The sequence below is a fragment of the Neovison vison genome, chromosome 1, assembly GCF_020171115.1.
Source record: "Neovison vison isolate M4711 chromosome 1, ASM_NN_V1, whole genome shotgun sequence".
Classification (NCBI taxonomy): domain Eukaryota; kingdom Metazoa; phylum Chordata; class Mammalia; order Carnivora; family Mustelidae; genus Neogale; species Neogale vison.
The window spans coordinates 114,391,392-114,410,831 of NC_058091.1; the positions used below are offsets into that span (position 1 = coordinate 114,391,392).

The 19,440-nt window shown below is 39.3% G+C and overlaps 1 protein-coding gene across 2 annotated transcripts in view; it reads left to right on the forward strand.

Moving 5' to 3' along the window:
- KCNQ5 (potassium voltage-gated channel subfamily Q member 5) overlaps positions 1-19,440 on the forward strand; it is a 532,023-nt gene that overhangs the window by 340,225 nt on the left and 172,358 nt on the right. For both annotated transcript variants that reach the window (XM_044254576.1, XM_044254585.1), the window contains exon 2: positions 17,733-17,823. In XM_044254576.1, the coding sequence (XP_044110511.1) occupies positions 17,733-17,823 (91 nt within the window). The remainder of the gene's footprint in view (positions 1-17,732; positions 17,824-19,440) is intronic.

Sequence of the window (19,440 nt, forward strand, 5' to 3'; positions counted from 1 at the left end):
GGAAAATAAGCAAATGCATATCTTCAAGACAGTCCTTTTTGAAACCAAACTTTTGTGAACAACTGAGCATGAAGAGTTTGAATTTAGATTCCCTGGCAAGAAGCGACAATGCCAATACTTTATGTTGACAACTAAATGTTAAATCTTTTGCTCAGACTGGGGGATAACAATGGGCCTGCATTAAGTTTGGAGAGATGTGGGACCAGACTGGGTCTGTTTAAAGAACAGTGACAGGGAGAGTGACAGATGTGAACATTGCTTCATATACTGAGTAGACAAAGAACTGGGCTGAGTGTAATGTGAAGACTGACAGAAAAGTCATGATGATAAAATCAACCTCAAATATCTGCAAAAAGAACACGGGGAGGAGGGAGCATCGGTCCTTGTGCTCAGAGCTTCAGCGAGGACCCGGAAGTCAAGGGCGTGAATAAGGAGACTTGACTCAAAGGGGGAAGCAGTCTTCCTGCAGGAGAGTGGCCTCTAACAGCACTGTGCTGCTTTAGGGCTGGGAGAGTTCTGGAGGCTGGAGAGGTTCAAGGAGGAGCTGCACCATCCTCTCTCAGCAATGTAAAAACAATCCCTGTCTTGAGAGGGCCCCAAATCAGAAATCCTTCAAGCCACCTGGATTCCTGATCCTGGAGTGAGGATCAAGCTGAGCAGTCTCTTTGTCTGTGTTTGGCCGGTTCCAGGGGCTGCTCTGGAGGGAGGCTCTTGAACTGCCTGCCAATGGTTCTCTTGCCTTGTTTCAGTTCATTTACATGAGCCACAGTCCTCTACAGAAACGCACTATGCCAGTTCAAACAGCTATTTCTCATCCCCGCTGGTTTCCTATCACCACACATGTAAAATGCCAACAGTTCATTTTTGAGAACTGCTAGCTGATGACCCTATTTTTGCAACTTCACAGAGATTACAGTGATAGGATTTATTCATTAGGGTCTTTATTAATATTTAGAGCTCATTGCACTTAAAAAGCAGAATCATGCCTTGTGGGTTTTTGTTTTTTTGTTTTTTAGTTTCCAGTTTTCACATGCAGTTTTTAATCAAATACTCCAAATCACCCTTAAAGACACCAAAAATGTCATATTTAATTTTTATTGTTTTGCAGTGGAAGCTGGGTGCACTGTGGATGGATTTCATGTGCAAAATGCCCTTCTTTCATGGAAAAATTATGCAGAAAGGACATTTTGCAAAATGCCAAGTTTAGAAAGAAGGGGTAAATTTAGGAGGCTAGAAGAAGAAAGTGGGCTTCAACCATTCCTCTTATAACAAGATTCTGATTTCATTAGGCAGCATGTCCTCCAGGCAGTGCCATGTCAGTGGGTCATCTTTGGTCACCTGGCCAGCAGGTGAACGGCAGTCATCCCCATTCAAGATGCATTCATGAGGCCTTCCATCAAACGCACTGAAACATACACTTTATCAAAGCAATACTTAAATATTTATGAAAAGTCAGAGGCAGGGCTGAATTTCCTTCAGAAGTTATTTCCGAAGAATTGTTTTCTTGAAACTCCTATATCTACTTCCTATTAACATCTCTATTTTAATCCCATGATTCCATTCCATTTCAAACATTTCAGATCTCCCCTCCCCCAATGCTTTCTTCACAGTTCGCTCACATGGACAGTCCTACTATGGAAAGCTTATAGTCCACCAAAATATTTGCAGAGAGCACCTTCTAGGTAGAAATTTGTGGTTGTTTCAATCTGCAAATCCCGTGCTGTTAATTTTTTTCCCCCTGAGCTAAGTTTATTGAGATGTCTACTTTAAGCCGCAGCTCCATTTCTCCTGTGTTCGTTGCATTATTCATATTGCTTGTGAGTGGCTGGGGTTGTGTGTTTGTGTGAATGACTTTGTGTAACTTGCCATGTTCCTTTGGCAAAGCATCACCAGAGCTTTTCTGAATGCCTTATTTTCACATCATTTTAAGTCCTTCAAAACAAACCCATGCTTGAAGCACAAGCTCTGGAAGCTGGACATCATCTGTTCCACAAGCACTCGTGGTATTTCCCAGTAAAGTTGGTTTTTTTGTTGTTTTGTTTTGTTTTGTTTTGTTAACAAATTAAATCTGACAAATTGATTCTTCATTAACCCACAAGAAAACCTGATGGTGATTTCCTTGAATGAACACAGAGGCCTTTGAACTTTGACCTGGTAATATTTTTGTGTCATAAATGTCCTCCTCATGCAATAATCTTTGCCTTCCGGAGAAGTTTTAGGCAGAGGTCTGCATCAAAGATAATTTCCTCAGAAACAAAATATAAATGATTTCTTTAGACAAAATAAAGGCCAATTGTGATTGCAGAATAATTTTGAAGTAATATGGATCTTATGATATTCCGAGATTAATGTGTAAAAGAAAAAATGTCCATATTTTTTTGAATCATTTTAAAACTTCCCTAAGTTGGTGATTCCTGTCAAACTGGGCCATTTTCCAGCTCCCAGCCCTTACCTTCCTAATCCACCCATCCCCCCACCACCACAGGAACCTAATTTTTCATGGGTGCCATGGACCCTTCAACAGTCTGGTGAAGCCTGTGAGCCATTACCCAGAATAACATTTTTAAATACAAAAGAAAAAATTTTTGTGGTGGTGCTGTTATTAAAATTTTGAACAAGTTTCTGATATAGTAATATTATGCTTCTTTATTAACACATTTTTTTAAAAACCCAAAGTGGTTCTAATAACTGTCATAAATAATCATGAAATAATGATGAGCCAAATAAGTATGCAAGATGAAACAATTATGGTTTCATCTACAACTATAAAATGGGATATGACAATATCGGTGACTTCTTTGAGTAACAAAGTCACAAGTACTGCTAACACCGTCATGGTTTATTGCCATGGTTAGTGACAAAGAGGTCATTTTTTTCCCATCCATGCTTATAGCCCCCCTAAATTCTGTCCACAGACCCCGAGGAAGTCCATGGACCCTCAATTAAGATACTCTATCTAATGACTCTTTTTGATTTATTTGAGAGAGAGAGCAAGAGAGAGAGAGAGAGAGAAGGAGCAGCAGCAAGGGGAAGGGAGAAGCACTCTCCACTGAGCAGGGAGCTTAATGTAGGGCTTGATCCTGGGACTCTGGGATCATGACCTGAGCTAAAAGCAGACACTTAACTAACTGAGCCACCCAGGCACCCCATATCTAATAACGCTTGCCACTGCTTCCACTTTTATTCTGTCAATAGGGAGGTGGAATAGGGTAGTGGTCAACTGCCAGCAAATACCTGTGTGAGACCCTCAAAAGCAATGATGTCAGCAGAACCCAGTGATGTACCATGTTACTGCCAGTGAGCCCAACATCTGAACATTGTCACCTCAGAGGCATCATTCTGTCAGTTCAGGGCTTTCTTCAGCCAAGGAGTCTTTCTCTGGCAGTGCTACTGAAAGCCAGTTCATAGTAAAATGTTTCATTGTTCCCTATGATGTCATTCTCCAAGATCAGGAAATTTCCTCAAACATCCTTTATGCTTATTTTTTTTGTAATTTTATTTTTTTTTTCAGTGTTCCAAGATTCATTGTTTATGCAGCACACCCAGTGCTCCATGCAATACATGGCCTCCTTAATACCCACCACCAGGATCACCCAAGTCCCCACCTCCTCCCCTCCAAAATCCTCAGTTTGTTTCTCAGAGTCCACAGTCTCTCATGGTTTGTCTCCCCCTCTAATTTCCCTCAACTCACTTCTCCTCTCCATCTCCAGTGTCCTCTGTGCTATTCCTTATGCTCCACAAGTAAGTGAAACCATATGATAATTGATTCTCTCTGGTTGACTTATTTCACTCAGCATAATCTATTCCAGTTCTGTCCATGTTGATATAAAAGTTGGGTATTCATCCTTTCTGATGGAGGCATAATACTTCATTGTATATATGGATCATATCTTCTTTATCCATTCATCTGTTGAAGAGCATCTTGGCTCTTTCCACAGTTTGGTGACTGTGGCCAATGCTACTATGATCATTGGGATATGGATGGCCCTTCTGTTCACTACATCTGTATCTTTGGGGTAAGCACTCAGTAGTGCAATTGCAGGGTTATAGAGAAGCTCTATTTTTAATTTCTTAAGGAATCTCCACACTGTTTTCCAAAGTGGCTGCACCAACTTGCATTCCCACCAACACTGTAAGAGGGTTCTGCTTTCTCCACATCCTCTCCAGCACTTGTTGTTTAGTGTCTTGTTAATTTTGGCCATTCTAACTGGTGTAAGGTGGTATCTCAACGTGGTTTTGATTTGAATCTCTCTGATGGCTAATGATGATGAACATTTTTTCATGTGTCTGTTAGCCACTTGTATGTCTTCTTTGGAAAAGTGTCTGTTCATATCTTTTGCCCATTTTTTGATGTGATAATCTGTTTTTTGGGTGTTGAGTTTGAGGAGTTCTTTTTTTTTTTTTTTTTAAAGATTTTATTTATTTATTTGACAGAGAGAAATCACAAGTAGGCAGAGAGGCAGGCAGAGAGAGAGAGAGGGAAGCAGGCTCCCTACTGAGCAGAGAGCCCGATGCGGGACTCGATCCCAGGACTCTGAGATCATGACCTGAGCCGAAGGCAGCGGCTTAACCCACTGAGCCACCCAGGCGCCCCAAGTTTGAGGAGTTCTTTATAGATCTTGGATATCAGCCCTTTGTCTGTAGTGTTATTTGTGAATATCTTCTCCCATTCTGTGGGTTGCCTCTTTGTTTTATTGACTGTTTCCTTTGCTGTGCAGAAGCTTTTGATCTTGAAGAAGTCCCAAAAGTTCACTTTCACATTTGTTTCCTTTGCCTTTGGAAACATGCCTTGAAAGAAGTTGCTGTGGCCGATGTCGAAGAACCTTTATGCTTGTTTAACTAAACCTTATATGCTTGGTCTGCACTCCCCTCAGGATGACACATTCTGTACATTCACTTCCTCTAGGAAAAAAGTACTTCCATCTCTTTAAACAGATTTTGTGCCTAAGATGTAGACCCACAATTCCATGTGACTGTCTGAAACTGGATTTATCCTCTTCTCAAAATCAATTTTTTCTCCTGACGTTCCTGACTTTTCTCCTCTTGACTTCTGAGGAGCATTGAAGTAACTATGTATGGAAACAGACCCTTCAGCCTCAAAGCCCCTTCCTAAACTACTACCCAGTTTCATAACTATCCAAGTCAGGGAATTCTTGTGGTTACAGCTTCCCTCCAGTCTCCCTCTCTATTCCATTCCCATTTCCACCAGTTCATTTACAACCTAACTTGGATCACCATTACTCTTGCCTCTGCTTCTCAACTAACACACACTGCTGCCAACTTGATTTTCCTGGAGGGCAACTCTGATGATAGCTCCCCTTTCAAAAATCTTCAGTGTCTCCCCATTATCTATGGAATTAAAGACAGACCCTGCCATACAAGCCTTTCCACAACTGGCCCAGACTCCCAGTTCAGCACCTGTCTCCCCTGTGCTACAAACTTGATAACTTTTTGTTCATGCAACAAGGAACAGATACTTTACCTAGTTATTTTTTGCCTTATTACTTTTCTCATATTGTACTCTCCTTCTAGCATGTGTTTCTCCAGAAAGTTCTCTTATTGCAACCCTACCTTTCCTTCAAAGACAATCTCAAGCATCACCCATTTATGAAGACTTTCCTGATGTGCTCCCACCATTCCCAACTGAATAGAATCCCCTCCCCACTTTCAGCCTCTATAACATTTTTCTTAGTATTTAATCAGCCTCTACCCTTCGTTATGATCTCATACAGTACCCCCCTATCTGCAGGGGACACATTCCAAACCCACAGTGGATGAAACCATGGATAATATCAAGCCACATATACACTGTTTTTTCCTATACGTACATACCCATGATAAAGATTAAGGTACAAATTAGGTGTAGTCAGAGATTAACAATAATAAGAAATAATAAAATAATACAGTCATAACAATATTCTGTAATACAAGCTATGTGAGTGTGGTCTTTCCCTCTCTCAAAATACCTTATTGTACTGTACTCACCCTTCTTGGGGTGATGTAAGATGATAAAATGACAACGTGAGGGGGTAAAGTGAGGTGAATAACATAGGCATTGTGATGTAGCCCTAGGATCCTACTGACCTCCCAGAAGTAGAATCATCTGCTTCTATACTATGGCTGACCACTGGTAACTGAAACCATGAAAAGCAAAACCACAGGTATGGCAGATCACTGTATGTTCATCTTACCCACTACATTAGATTTCTTAAGTTATTGGGGTTTTTTTGAAGATTTTTATTTATTTATTTGACAGAGAGATCACAAGTAGGCAGAGAGGCAGGTTGGGGTGGAGAGGTGGGGAGAGCAGGCTCCCTGTCGAGCAGAGAGTCCGAAGCGAGGCTTGATCCCAGGACCCCGAGATCATGACCTGAGCTGAAGGCAGAGGCTTAACCCACTGAGCCACCCAGGTGCCCCACATTTCTTGAGTTTTTATTTAAACTCCAGCCACATTAGATTTTTCATTTCTTAAAAAAAGACTGCTTTAATGTATCCCTTGTACTTCAGTAGTGTTTGGTACATGGTTTTTTTTACAGTGGGTACTCAGTACGTGTTTTCAACTGAACTGAAATGATTCCTATGCAAAAAAATGAATTTCCAAGGATGACCACCTTACATTTTTCATGGACGACTAAAGAATATGCAGGTATTCACTAATGCTAATTTATTGATTAATTGGTAAATTTTAGTGATGCTGCGCTTACACCTGACCATCCCCCACATGGTCTCATGGACTAGAAGGCTCCTTCACCCTAGCCATTCCAACCATTTTGCTAACTCCTACTGGGCCCTCAGGGCTCAGTCTAACCATCACTTTCTCCAGGAAGTCTTCCGTTATAACCCCAAGCCTGGCTTTGTAGGCATGCAATCTGTGTGTTCCCACAGAACCCGGCACTTACAAGGGTGCCACAATTGGTGCCATACTGTGCTGTCACCATCTTGAAATTTTTAGTGGTTTTTTTTTTTAAACATCTTTTTATCGTACAAAGAGAGAGAGCATGCATGAGCAGGGTTGGGGGGCTGCAGTGGGGAGGCAAAGGGAGAGAAAGCCAAGCAGACTCCATGCTGAGTGCAGAGCCCAGTGCAGGGCTTGATCTCACAATCCTGAGATGGTGACCTGAATTGAAATCACTGTTCAGTGCGTAACCAGCTGACCCATCCAGGTGCCCCTTCACAGTTTATTAACATGGGCCTACATTTTTATTTGGCACTTGACTCCTCAACAGACTTAGCAGTCCTGCCTAACCCCTTCTCTCCTATATACTCCTGTCATCTCCTGTATTTTCCCAATCTTTGCAATCATCACTCAGAATCTTAATTTTCTATTTACATTTGTTCAATGTTTATTTACTTAATATTTAATTTAAACTGAATATAAATTAAAATAATTTAATTAATTTCATATTTATTTAGTTTTCTGTTTACTACTCTGTATACCTCAATAGACCCTAAACTCTGTCAAGGAAAAAAAAAAAAGACTCAGCCTAGTATTATATGCTTAATCAGTATTTGCTGATTGGCTAAATGGATGAATGGTTAAGGGAAGGAGGACTTAGTGAATTAATGAATGCATTTTTCTATTCATAGCCCTTTGGGCAGCCTGAACAGTGGAGGTCTTTGGCTTGCTGTCTTCAGAAAGTCCCCAGTAGAGACAACAGAATTCTAGTACAGAAAGTACTCTTGTTAGAAAACAGTGTAAGATCGTTTCAAGAAAGAAAAGGAACAGAGTAGTGACACGAAGGAAAAACATTTAAGCAACACCCAAATATTAATGAAGAAAGAACTATCAAAAGGACTCATGATTATATAGTTCTGTTTTGAACACAAACATAGAGACCATGAAGATACCACTGGGATGCTCCTGGAGGAAGAAGATGTCTTAGTGATTAAGTAATGCCCTGCTTGCTTTTCCTAATGGTTTCTGGTAAGCCTGGACAAAGAGAGCATACCTTCATAACAGCTGCTCACGAGAGAGGAAACATCTGTTGCTGTCTCTACCAAATGCGACATGATCCTCGTAACGATCTTAGGGAATCCCTGAATTTCATTTTCTCATTAGTTATTTGGAAGTTTGTAGGTGCACGAGAATTCCATTTCCACCTTACAATTTCCATTCCATTAAAGCCAATGTAAAGTATAATCCAAAGTATCTTAAATTGTTAGATGCATGAGTTGTAAGTATAGTAAGTGGTTATTAAGGATGTATACTAGATTTTTTTCACTTGTAGACTCCTTTTCCTTGGAGACTTCTTCTATTTGAAATGATAATTATTTCCCTCTCAGATTGAAGAGATAGAGAAGGTTCCCCAAAGGTCTTTCAGAACCAATAGTGTTACTGCCATTCTCATCTTTCCACTCTTATTCAGCAACACTGTGCAGCAGCTCAAGGACATACAGTGCTGAACCCTCTTTCTGCTTTCGCAATCTTGGATGAGTTATAAAATGTTGATTCTCAGCTTTCATATTTGTAAAATGGGAATAATGATATTCTACTCCATAAATTTGTGAAGACAACGGGTAATGCATATGAAAATGCTTAGCACCATTTCTAGCTTATGGAAAACCCTCTGTGAATGTTAGTTATTTTTTTTTATTAACATTTAATGTATTATTTGCTTCACAAGTGCAGGTCAGTGAATCATCAGTCTTACACAATTCAAAGCACTCACCATAGCATGTATCCTCAGCAATGTCCATAAGCCAGCCACCCTATCCCTACCCCTCCAGACCCCCAGCAACCCTCAGTTTGTTTTCTCAGATTAAGAGTCTCTTATGGTTTGTCTCCCTCTCCAGTCCCACTTTGTTTCATTTTTCCCCTCCCTGCCCCCCATGAACCCCTACCATGCCTCTCAAACTCTTCATATCAGAGATGATATGATAATTGTCTTTCTTTGATTGACTTACTTCACTTAGCATAATACCCTCTAGTTCCATCCACATCATTGCAAATGGCAAGATTTTGCTTTTTTTTTTTTTGATGGCTACATTATATATCTATATCTATAGATATAGATATATATCACATCACATCACATATATAGAGATCACATCACATCGCATATATATAGATATATCTAGGTATAGATAGAGATAGATATAGATATAGATATCACATCTTCTTTATCCATTCATCTATCGATGGACATCTAGGTTCTTTCCATAGTTTGGGTATTGTAAACACTGCTGCAACAAACATTTGGGTGCATGTGCCCCTTCGAATCACTACCTTTGTATCTTTAGGGTAAATACCCGCTAGTAACGATTTCTGGGTCATAGGGTAGCTCTATTTTCAACCTTTTGAGGAACCTCCATACTCTTTTTCAGAGTGGCTGCACCAGCTTGCATTCCCACCAACAGTGTAGGAGGTTCCCCTTTCTCTACATCTACCCATTCTCTGCCAACATCTGTTGTTCCCTGACTTGTTAGTCTTAGCCATTCTGACTGGTGTGAGATGGTATCTCACTGTGGTCTTGATTTGTATTTCCCTGATGCCGAGTGATGTTGAGCACTTTTTCATGTGTCTGTTGGCCATTTGGATGTCTTTGTGAAAATGTCTGTTCATGTCTTCTGCCCATTTCTTGATTGGATTATTTGTTCTTTGGATGTTGAGTTTGATAAGTTCTTTATAGATTTTGGATACTAACCCTTTATCTGATATGTCATTTGCAAATATCTTCTTCCATTCTGTCAGTGGTCTTTTGGTTTTGTTGACTGTTTCCTTCGCTGTGCAAAAACTTTTAATCTTGATGAAGTCCCAGTAGTTCGTTTTTGCCTCTGTTTCCCTGGCCTTTGGCAATGTTCCTAGGAAGAAGTTGCTGTGGCTGACGTCAAAGAGGCTGCTGCCTGTGTTTTCCTCAAGGATTTTGATGGATTCCTGTCTCACATTGAGACATTTTGAGTCTATTTTTGACTGTGATAAAAGGAAATGGCCCAGTTTCATTTTTCTACATGTGGCTGTCCAATTTTCCCAACACCATTTGTTGAAGAGACTATCTTTTTTCCTCTGGACATTCTTTCCTGCTTTGTCAAAGATTAGTTGACCATAGAGTTGAGAGTCCATTTCTGAGATGTCTATTCTGTTCCATAGATTTTTATGTCTGTTTTTGTGCCAGTACCGTACTGTATTGATGATTACAGCTTTGTAATAGAGCTTGAAGTCTGGAATTGTGATGCCGCCAAGTTTGGTTTTCTTTTTCAACAGTTCTCTGGCTATTCAGGGTCTTTTCCATTCCATATAAATTTTAGGATTATTTGTTCCATTTCTTTGAAAAAAAAATGATGGTATTTTGGTATTTTTGATAGGGATTGAATTAAATGTGTAGATTACTTTAGGTAGCATACACATTTTCACAATATTTGTTCTTCTAATTCATGAGCATGGAATGATTTTCCATTTTTTTGTGTCTTCCTCAGTTTCTTTCATGAGTACTTTATCATTTTCTGAGTACAGATTCTTTGCCTTTTGGGTTAGGTTTATTCCTAGTGGTTTATTCTTACGGGTTGGGTGCAATGGTAAATGGGATCTACTCCTTAATTTCTCTTTCTTCTGTCTTGCTGTTGGTGTATAGAAATGCAACTGATTTCTGTGCATTGATTTTATATACCCTAACTGAATTCTTATATGAGTTCTACCAGTTCTGGAGTGGAATCTTCTACGATTTCTACATAAAGTATCATATCATCTGCAAAGAGTGAGAGTTTGACTTCTTCTGTGCTGGTTTGGAGACATTTTATTTCTTTTTGTTTTCTGATTGCTGAGGCTAGGACTTCTAGTACTATGTTGAATAACAGTGTGATAGTGGACAGCCCTGCCATGTTCCTGACCTTAGCCAAAAAGCTCTCAGTTTTTCCCCATTGAGAATTTTCTGTGGGTTTTTCATAGATAGCTTTAATGATATTGAGGTATGTACCCTCTATCCCTACACTGTGAAGAATTTTGATCAAGAAAGGATGCTGTACATTGCCAAATGCTTTTTCAGCATCTATTGAGAGTATCATATGGTTCTTGTTCTTTCTTTTATTAATATATTATATCACATTGATTGATTTTCAGATGCTGAACCAACCTTGCAGCTCTAGAATAAATCCCACTTGGATGTGATAAATAATCCCTTTAATGTACTCTTGGATCTTACTGGCTAGTATTTTGGTGGGAATTTTTGCATCCATGTTCTTCAAGGATATCAGTCTATAATTCTTTTTGATGGATCTTTGTCTGGTTTTGGGATCAAGGTAATGTTGGCCTCATAAAATGAGTTTGGAAGTTTTCCTTCAGTTTCTATTTTTGGGACAGTTTCAGGAGAATAGGAATTAATTCTTCTTTAAATGTTTGGTTGAATTCCCCTGGGAAGCTGTCTGGCCCTGGGCTCTTGTTTGTTGGGAGATTTTTGATGACTGTTTGAATCTCCTTACTGGTTACGGGTCTGTTCAGGTTTTCTATTTCTTCCTGGTTCAGTTTTGGTAATATATATGTCTCTAAGAATGCATCCATTTCTTCCAGATTGTCAAATTTGCTGGCGTATAGTTGTTCATAATATGTTCTTATAATTGTTTGTATTTCTTTGGGGTGGGTTGTGATCTCTCCTCTTTCATTCATGATTTTATAAATTTGGGATTTAGGTCCTCTCTCTCTCTCTCTCTCTTTTTTTTTTTTTTTGTAAGTCTGGACAAGGGTTTATCGATCTTGTTAATTCTTTCAAAGAACCAGTTTCTAGTTTCATTGATATGTTCTACTGTCCTTTTGGTTTCTATTTCATTGATTTATGCTCTGATCTTTATTATTTTTCATCTCCTGCTGGGTTTAGGCTTTCTTTGCTGTTCTTTCTCCACCTCCTTTAGGCATAGGGTTATGTTGTGTACTTGAGACCTTTCTTGTTTCTTGAGAAAGGCTTGTATTGCTATATACTTTCCTCTCAGGACTGCCTTTGCTGTGTCCCAAAGACTTTGAACAGCTGTGTTTTCATTCTCATTTGTTTCCATGAATCTTTTAAGTTCTTCTTTAATTTCCTGGTTCACCCATTCATTGCTTAGTAGGATACTCTTTGGCCTCCCTGTATTTGAGTTCTTTCCAACTTTCCTCTTGGGGTTGAGTTCTAGTTTCAAAGCATTGTGGTCTGAAAATATGCAGGGAATGATCCCAGTCTTTTGGCACCAGTTGAGACCTGATTTGTGGCGCAGGATGTGATCTATTCTGGAGAATGTTCCATGTGCACTAGAGAAGAATGTGTATTCTGTTGCTTTGGAATGCAATGTTGTGAATATATCTGTGATGTCCATCTGGTCCATTGTGTCATTTAAAGCCTTTATTTCCTTCTTGATCTTTTGATTAGATGATCTATCCATTTCAGTGAGGGGGTTGTTAAAGTCCCCTAATATTATTATATTATTGTCAATGTGTTTCTTTGATTTTGTTATTAAGTGGTTTATATAGTTGGCTGCTCCCATGTTAGGGGCATAGATATTTAAAATTGTTAGATCTTCTTGTTGGACAGACCCTTTATATATGATATAGTGTCCTTCCTCATATCTTATTATAATCTTTGGCTTACAATCTAATTTATCTGATATAAGGATTGCTACCCCAGCTTTCTTTTGATGTCCATTAGCATGGTAAATTCTTTTCCACCCCCTCACTTTAAATCTGGAGATGTCTCTTGGTCTAAAATGAGTTTCTTGCCGACAGCATATTGATGGCTCTTGGGTTTTTGTTGTTGTTGTTGTTGTTTTTTAATGCATTCTGATACCCTGTGTCTTTTGATTGAGGCATTTAGCCCATTTACATTTAGGGTAACTCTTGAAAGATATGAATTTAGTGCCATTGTATTGCCTGTAAGTTGACTGTTACTGTATATTGTCTCTGTTCCTTTCTAGTTTGTGACTTTTAGGCTCTGTCTTTGCTTAGAGGACCTCTTTAAATATTTCCTGTAGGGCTGATTTGGTGTTTGCAAATTCTTTTAGTTTTTGTTTGTCCTGGAAACTTTTTACCTCTCCTTCTATTTTCAATGATAGCCTAGCTGGATATAGTATTCTTGGCTGCATATTTTTCTCATTTAGTGTTCTGAATGTATCATACCAGCACTTTCTGGCCTGCCAGGTCTCTGTAGATAAGTCTGCTGCCAATCTAATATTTCTATCATTGTATGTTACAGGCTTCTTGTCCTGAGTCGCTTTCAGAATTTTCTCTTTGTCACTGAAACTTGTAAATTTTACTGTTAGATGAGGGGGTATGGACCTATTTTTATTGATTTGGGGGTGGGGTTCTCTGTGTCTCCTGGATTTTGATACTTGTTCCCTTCACCAAATTAGGGAAATTCTCTGCTATAATTTGCTCTAATATACCTTCTGCATCTCTCTCTCTTTCTTCTTCTTGTGGGATACCAACTATTCTAATATTGTTTCATCTTTTGGTATCAATTATCTCTTAAATTCTCCCCTTGTGGCCCAGTAGTTATGTTTCTTTTTCTTAGCTTCTTTATTCTCCATCATTTGGTCTTTTATATCACTAATTCTCTCTTCTGCCTCATTTTTCCTAGCAGTAGAAGCCTCCATTTTTTATTGACCTCATTAATAGCTTTTTTTATTTCAACTTGGTTAGATTTTAGTTTGTTTATTTATCCAGAAAGGGATTTTATTTCTCCAGAAAGGAATTCTCTTGTATCTTCTATGCTTTTTTCAAGACCAACTAGTACTTTGATAATTGTCACTCTGAACTCTAGTTCTGACATCTCACTAATGTCCATAATGATTAGGTACCTAGCTGTTGGTACTGTCTCTTGTTCTTTTTTTTGAGGTGAATTTTTCTGCCTTATCATTTTATCCAGATAAGAATAGATGAATGAGGGAACAAAACACTAAAAGGCTAAAAAGTACCCCAGAAAAATACACACTTACCAAATCGGAAGAGACCCAAAACCATAGGGAGAAGAAAGGAGAAAAGATAGTATATTTTATATATGATATATATTTATATGTATAATATTATATATATATATATATATATATATATATATATATGTTAGAGTGGTGAATAGAGCAGAGCCACACACTTGATTTTGGGTGTATTTTGGTCATATATATATATATAATAAGAGTAAACATGATGAAGGGGTGGAATATGACTGTATAGATGAAAATTTAAAAAGATTCTAAAAAAGGAATTGATAAGATAAGAAGTTGGTTAAAATGAAAAGGAAAGAATGTGATTCATACAAAGTCATACACTAGACTTAGGGTGTATTTTCATTTAGGGTATATTTTTATCTGTTAGAAGAAACTGTATCCCAAAATTACAAAGAAAGAAAAACCTATATGTGTACCAAAAATACAATGAAGGGATAGAATATGACTGTAACAATGAAAAATTTTTTTAAAGATTTTATTTATTTATTATTTGACAGACAGAAATCACAAGCAGGCAGAGAGGCAGGCAGAGAGAGGGGGAAGCAGGCTTCCCGCTGAGCAGAGAGCCCCATGGGGAGCTTGATCCCAGAACCCCGAGATCATGACCTAAGCCGAAGGCAGAGGCTTAACCCAGTGAGCCACCCAGGCGCCCCTAACAATGAAAATTTTAAAAGATTTTTAAAAAGGTATTGATGAGGTAAAATAGTTAAAAAACATTAAAACAGAAGAGGAGGGGCGCCTGGGTGGCTCAGTGGGTTAAGCCGCTGCCTTCGGCTCAGGTCATGATCTCAGGGTCCTGGGATCGAGTCCCGCATCGGGCTCTCTGCTCAGCAGGGAGCCTGCTTCCTTCTCTCTCTCTGCCTGCCTCTCCATCTACTTGTGATTTCTCTCTGTCAAATAAATAAATAAAATCTTTTAAAAAAAAAAAAACAGAAGAGGAAAATTTTAAAATAGAATAGGAAAAAATAAAATATAAAAAATTTAACTTTGAAAGACTAAAGAATCATGGGTAAAAAGCCATGAATTCCATATGATATATTCTTATAGCTCTGAAGTTTTACAGTTCTCATTGATTGGTGAACTTGGTCTTGGATGGCTGTTCTCGTTGATCTTCTGGGGGAAAGGCCTATTGCAGTGGTTTTCAAATGTGTTTTCCCAAGGCAGAATTACACCACCCTTGCCAGGGGCCAGGCTAAGTAATCTGCTCAGCTTTGCTCTCAGTAGCTTTTGTTCCCTGAATGCTTTCTGTAAAGCTTTGGAGGAGAATGAAGATGGTGGCCTCCCAATCTCTGGTTCTGCAGGAGCCAAGGGCTGGGGGCCCTACGCCTCAGTGCACCCTCAGATAAAAGCACTCAATCACTCCCAGCTCCCTGGTCTCTGGCTGAACTCTGTGTTCACCCAGCCTGTGACCCAGCATTTCTATGTCTGGTGCACAGCCCCGTTTGGAGTCTCCAAACCCAGCAGATTTTTGCAGCGTGCTTCTGTGCCACTCCTCCCAGTCAAGGAAGGAAGGGTCTCCCCGGATCTGCCACTAGTGGGATCCTTGCTCGAAGAGCAGTGGCCCGATTCTGCCTTGGATCACAGTTTAAGGTAATCCCGAGCTGGACGCCCACTCTTTGGCTCTGTCTCAGCAGTGACTTCCCCACTCCCATACCTGGGAGCTCTGCCACAATCAGACACCCCTGGTCTTTTTGTGACCCTGCAGGTCCTGAGACCATACTGTCCCCACTTAGCCTGTGGAGTAACATTCCTCAGTGGAGCAGACTTCTAAAAGTTCTGATTTTGTGCTCTGCTGCTCTACTGCTTGCTGGGAGCCCGCCCCTCGCCCTGCAGTCTATCTTCCCATATATCACCCCCTATTCACGTCTCCATATGGCCTACCTTCCAGAAAGTGGTTGCTTTTTTGTTGATAGAATTTCTTCTCTTCTTCTCTTCAATCTCCTGTTGAGTTTGTAGGTGTTCAGAATGGCCTGATAACTATCTAGCTGAACTCCTGGGACCCGATGATATTTAGGTCTCCTATTCCTCCACCATCTTGCCCCTCCCCTGAATGTTAGTTATTATTACCAGCATATAGGACTTAAGCAATCAGGAACTTCCACTTGCTTCCGTGTTCAATAGATATAAAGAAATAAGAAATATATGTTATTGTTCAAGGGTCACAAACTTCTCCTCTAAAAGGGTCAGTGAATAAATATTTTCGTCTATGTGCCATATTGTCTCTGCCACGACAGTTTAGCTCTGCAGCTGTAGCATGAAAGTAGCCATAGACAATACATAAGCAAATGGGTGTAGCTACATGACAATAAAACTTTATATACAAAATCAGCCTTTAGGGGCCAGGTTTTTTCCCTAGGCCATAATTTACCAATCCCTGGCTATAGGTCCTTAGGAGTTCCCAGTCAAATGCAGTAGAAAGACCTGGAGACATGTCAGGGCAAGCCAAAAGAGGCAGAATGTGGAAACTGATATTTTAGAGAAGATTATTGTACGAGCTTCCCAGAGATACATAAAAGTAAAAAGTGTGTCCTAGAGCTCAGGTTTTGGTGTTTTGGGGTTTTTTTTTAAGGTTTTATTTATGTATTTGAAAGAGAGAGAATATACGAGCGGGGGTTAGGGGAGGAGCAGAGGGAGAGGGAGAAGCAGACTGCACTGAGAACGGAGCCTGATGTGGGACTCAATCCCACAATCCTAAAGTCTTGAGATCATGACCCAAGCTGATAACAAGAATCTGTTGCTTAATCTACTGAGCCACCCAGGTACCCATTTGTTTGTTTGTTAATCTTGCATTTCAGGATCAGTAACTTCAGCTTAAAAAACAGCCTTTCCTTTTTATTCGGTATTTTCCTTGGGAACTCAGCTCACCAGCCCCAGATCCTGAGAGTACCATAATTTGGGAAATAAATATGTCTGTAGATTGATTGGTAGAAAATGCCATTCCTCCCTTCTGCTCCTTAGCACTGGAGTATGAATAGACAGAGCTGAGGGGTCATCTCTGTTGTAGTTTGCAGACAACTGGAAAGTACATGAGGAGCCGAAGAAATCATTCCCTTCTCCCCTTCCTCTTCTGTCCTTATTAATATTATAAAGGAATGACAAACAAGTATCCATGAGCAAAATTAGACTGTGAAAAGGAGCCAGTAGCTTGGTAACAGCCACTTAGAACATTTGATGGGTCACCAACACTGCCAGATGTGAGGTGAATTCTGCTTTTTGGAAAAAGGACAGCTGTGGCATGTGCTCCCAGAGTAGGGAAACAAGAACACACTTGGGGGCCTTTCTCCCCTCTTGTGAAAAGATGTATGGGAAGTTCACACATTCTCAGATGTAGACATTTAAATATGGTATGCAACACACACACAACATTCTTCCCATTGATGAAGTTGTAAAGGAACTCCATGTGCACCATGTATCGTATTCACTCACACAGAGAGTGGAAGAGAGGGAGGGGGAGGAAGGGAGAGGGAGAGAATATTAAGCAGGCTCCATACCCAGCATGGGGAAGGAAGTGAGGGGAGTTAAAGCAGAGGAAGAGGGAGAGAGAGAATCTTAAGCAGGCTCCATGCCCAGCACAGAGCCCAAGGTAGTGCTTGATCTCGTGATCCTGAGATCAAGACCTGAGCTAAAATCAAGAATCGGATGATTAACTGACTGAGCTACTCAGATGCCCCCATATAATATTCAAAATGGCTAGTCGCTTCCAAGGCTTTTATGATTTAATCCATGCCAACTCAAATGGTTCTGGTTCTCTAAACTATAGAAACAAGAATTGAAATCTGCCATGATAAGGCAAAGTTCTTATCAGATTTCTCTTTTTTGTTGTTGTTTTACAGTTTTCTCCTTGTCTTTGGTTGCTTGATTTTGTCAGTGTTTTCCACCATCCCTGAGCACACAAAACTGGCCTCGAGTTGCCTCTTGATTCTGGTAAGTGACACATATGAGCAAAAATGTACATAAAGTTTGTTAAAGAACTGTCTATAATATTTCTGCTATGCATTTTATCCCACAAAAAGTTCTATCTAGAAGAGAGTTACTGTGAAGTATGATGCTTTCAAAGATCATTGAAATATGGGTCCACCATTTTAACATTTAGTCTGTCCTCAGGAATATATACACCCCATTCAGTTTTACCATTACATAGCAATATCTTATGTTATAGTTACATCAAAAATAGAAGACAGGACTTGGAAGCAGTTTTACTTATATTTATCTATGGTAATAAATTATAAGAAGAATCAATGTGCATGAGGTCTCTCATAATATTGCTGGAAGTTACAGAAGAGAGAATATTTTCCAATAACTGCAATTTGGCAGCAGGTAGGTGTAATTAGTCAAGAAGTATGAGAATATAGCACCTCATAAGAAAACAGAAGGCTCCTTCATGCTCTTTTCAACCAACAGACTACATTATGAGTTTTGCTGCTAATGCAGTTACCTACCTGGTAAGAAATTCTGCAGTTAACTCTGTTTCCATTATGCTGTCAATCCTCAGCCACACAGAATTGCTCAATTCATTTTAAAATGGAAAAATACCCCAAGATATTTTAGTCTGAATTATTCCAGGCCTTTTGAGCTCTTTTACTTTCTATTACAACTAAACTATATCACTGTATACTCAAATCACATCTGATTGAAAATTTGGTTCATTTACATCCATTTTGATCCACTCTCTTAGTGCAAAAATATCAGACCTGACAGTCTCAGAACTGTCTGAATGAACTACAAACTGGAGCAACTTAACTTCTGTAAAGCCTGGTGGACTATAGACGGAGATAGAGAAAGGGTCTGGGGGAAGCTGGCTTCTGTGCTCTAATAAAGAGATTTTGGTTATGTACAGCAATAAGCATTTAATATAAAAAAAATTGTTCTTACCTTGTAGGTGAAACTGAAAGATCTCAACTCATATAATGAGCTGAGGGCAACTCTTCTTCCTTCCTATGCTTTCAGATGGCTAGTTTGTGCTTTAAGTTACTAAGACTTCATCAAGTCTCTGTCCTACATCAGGGAGAAACCATTTCTGAGCCTGGAAAAATCTATCCCAATTTGTTTCCATATAAATTGTGCTCAGCAGTATATTGCTAATGTTAAGGTTACTACTTGGAAAACCAGCGTAGAAATAGACCAAAAAGTACACCGGGGATTTGTTTCATTTATGAGGTTTCCATTTGGGTAGCAAGTGGGCTCTTAGCCTCATGTACCCCTTTGGTAACGACAAATGATCTTGAGCTCAAGGTCTAAGGCACAACTGGCTTTTAGGTTCATACACAGAATTACAACTAGGAATTTTAGACTGAAAAAGTAAATCGGACTTTAGTAAGACTTGGAAACATGAGAAAACTGGATCTGCTGCAAGACCAATGATATCTATTATGAATGAATCAAGCATTAAGAATCCCATAAAAAGGAATTTTTCATGACCATGTCAAGAATTCAAAATGTTAGGTTTATATCCTTCAAATCTCCAAAATATAAATTCCTCCATTGCTAATGAGTTTCTAAATAGTCTAAATAGACATTACTAATGAGTTTCTAAATATGTTA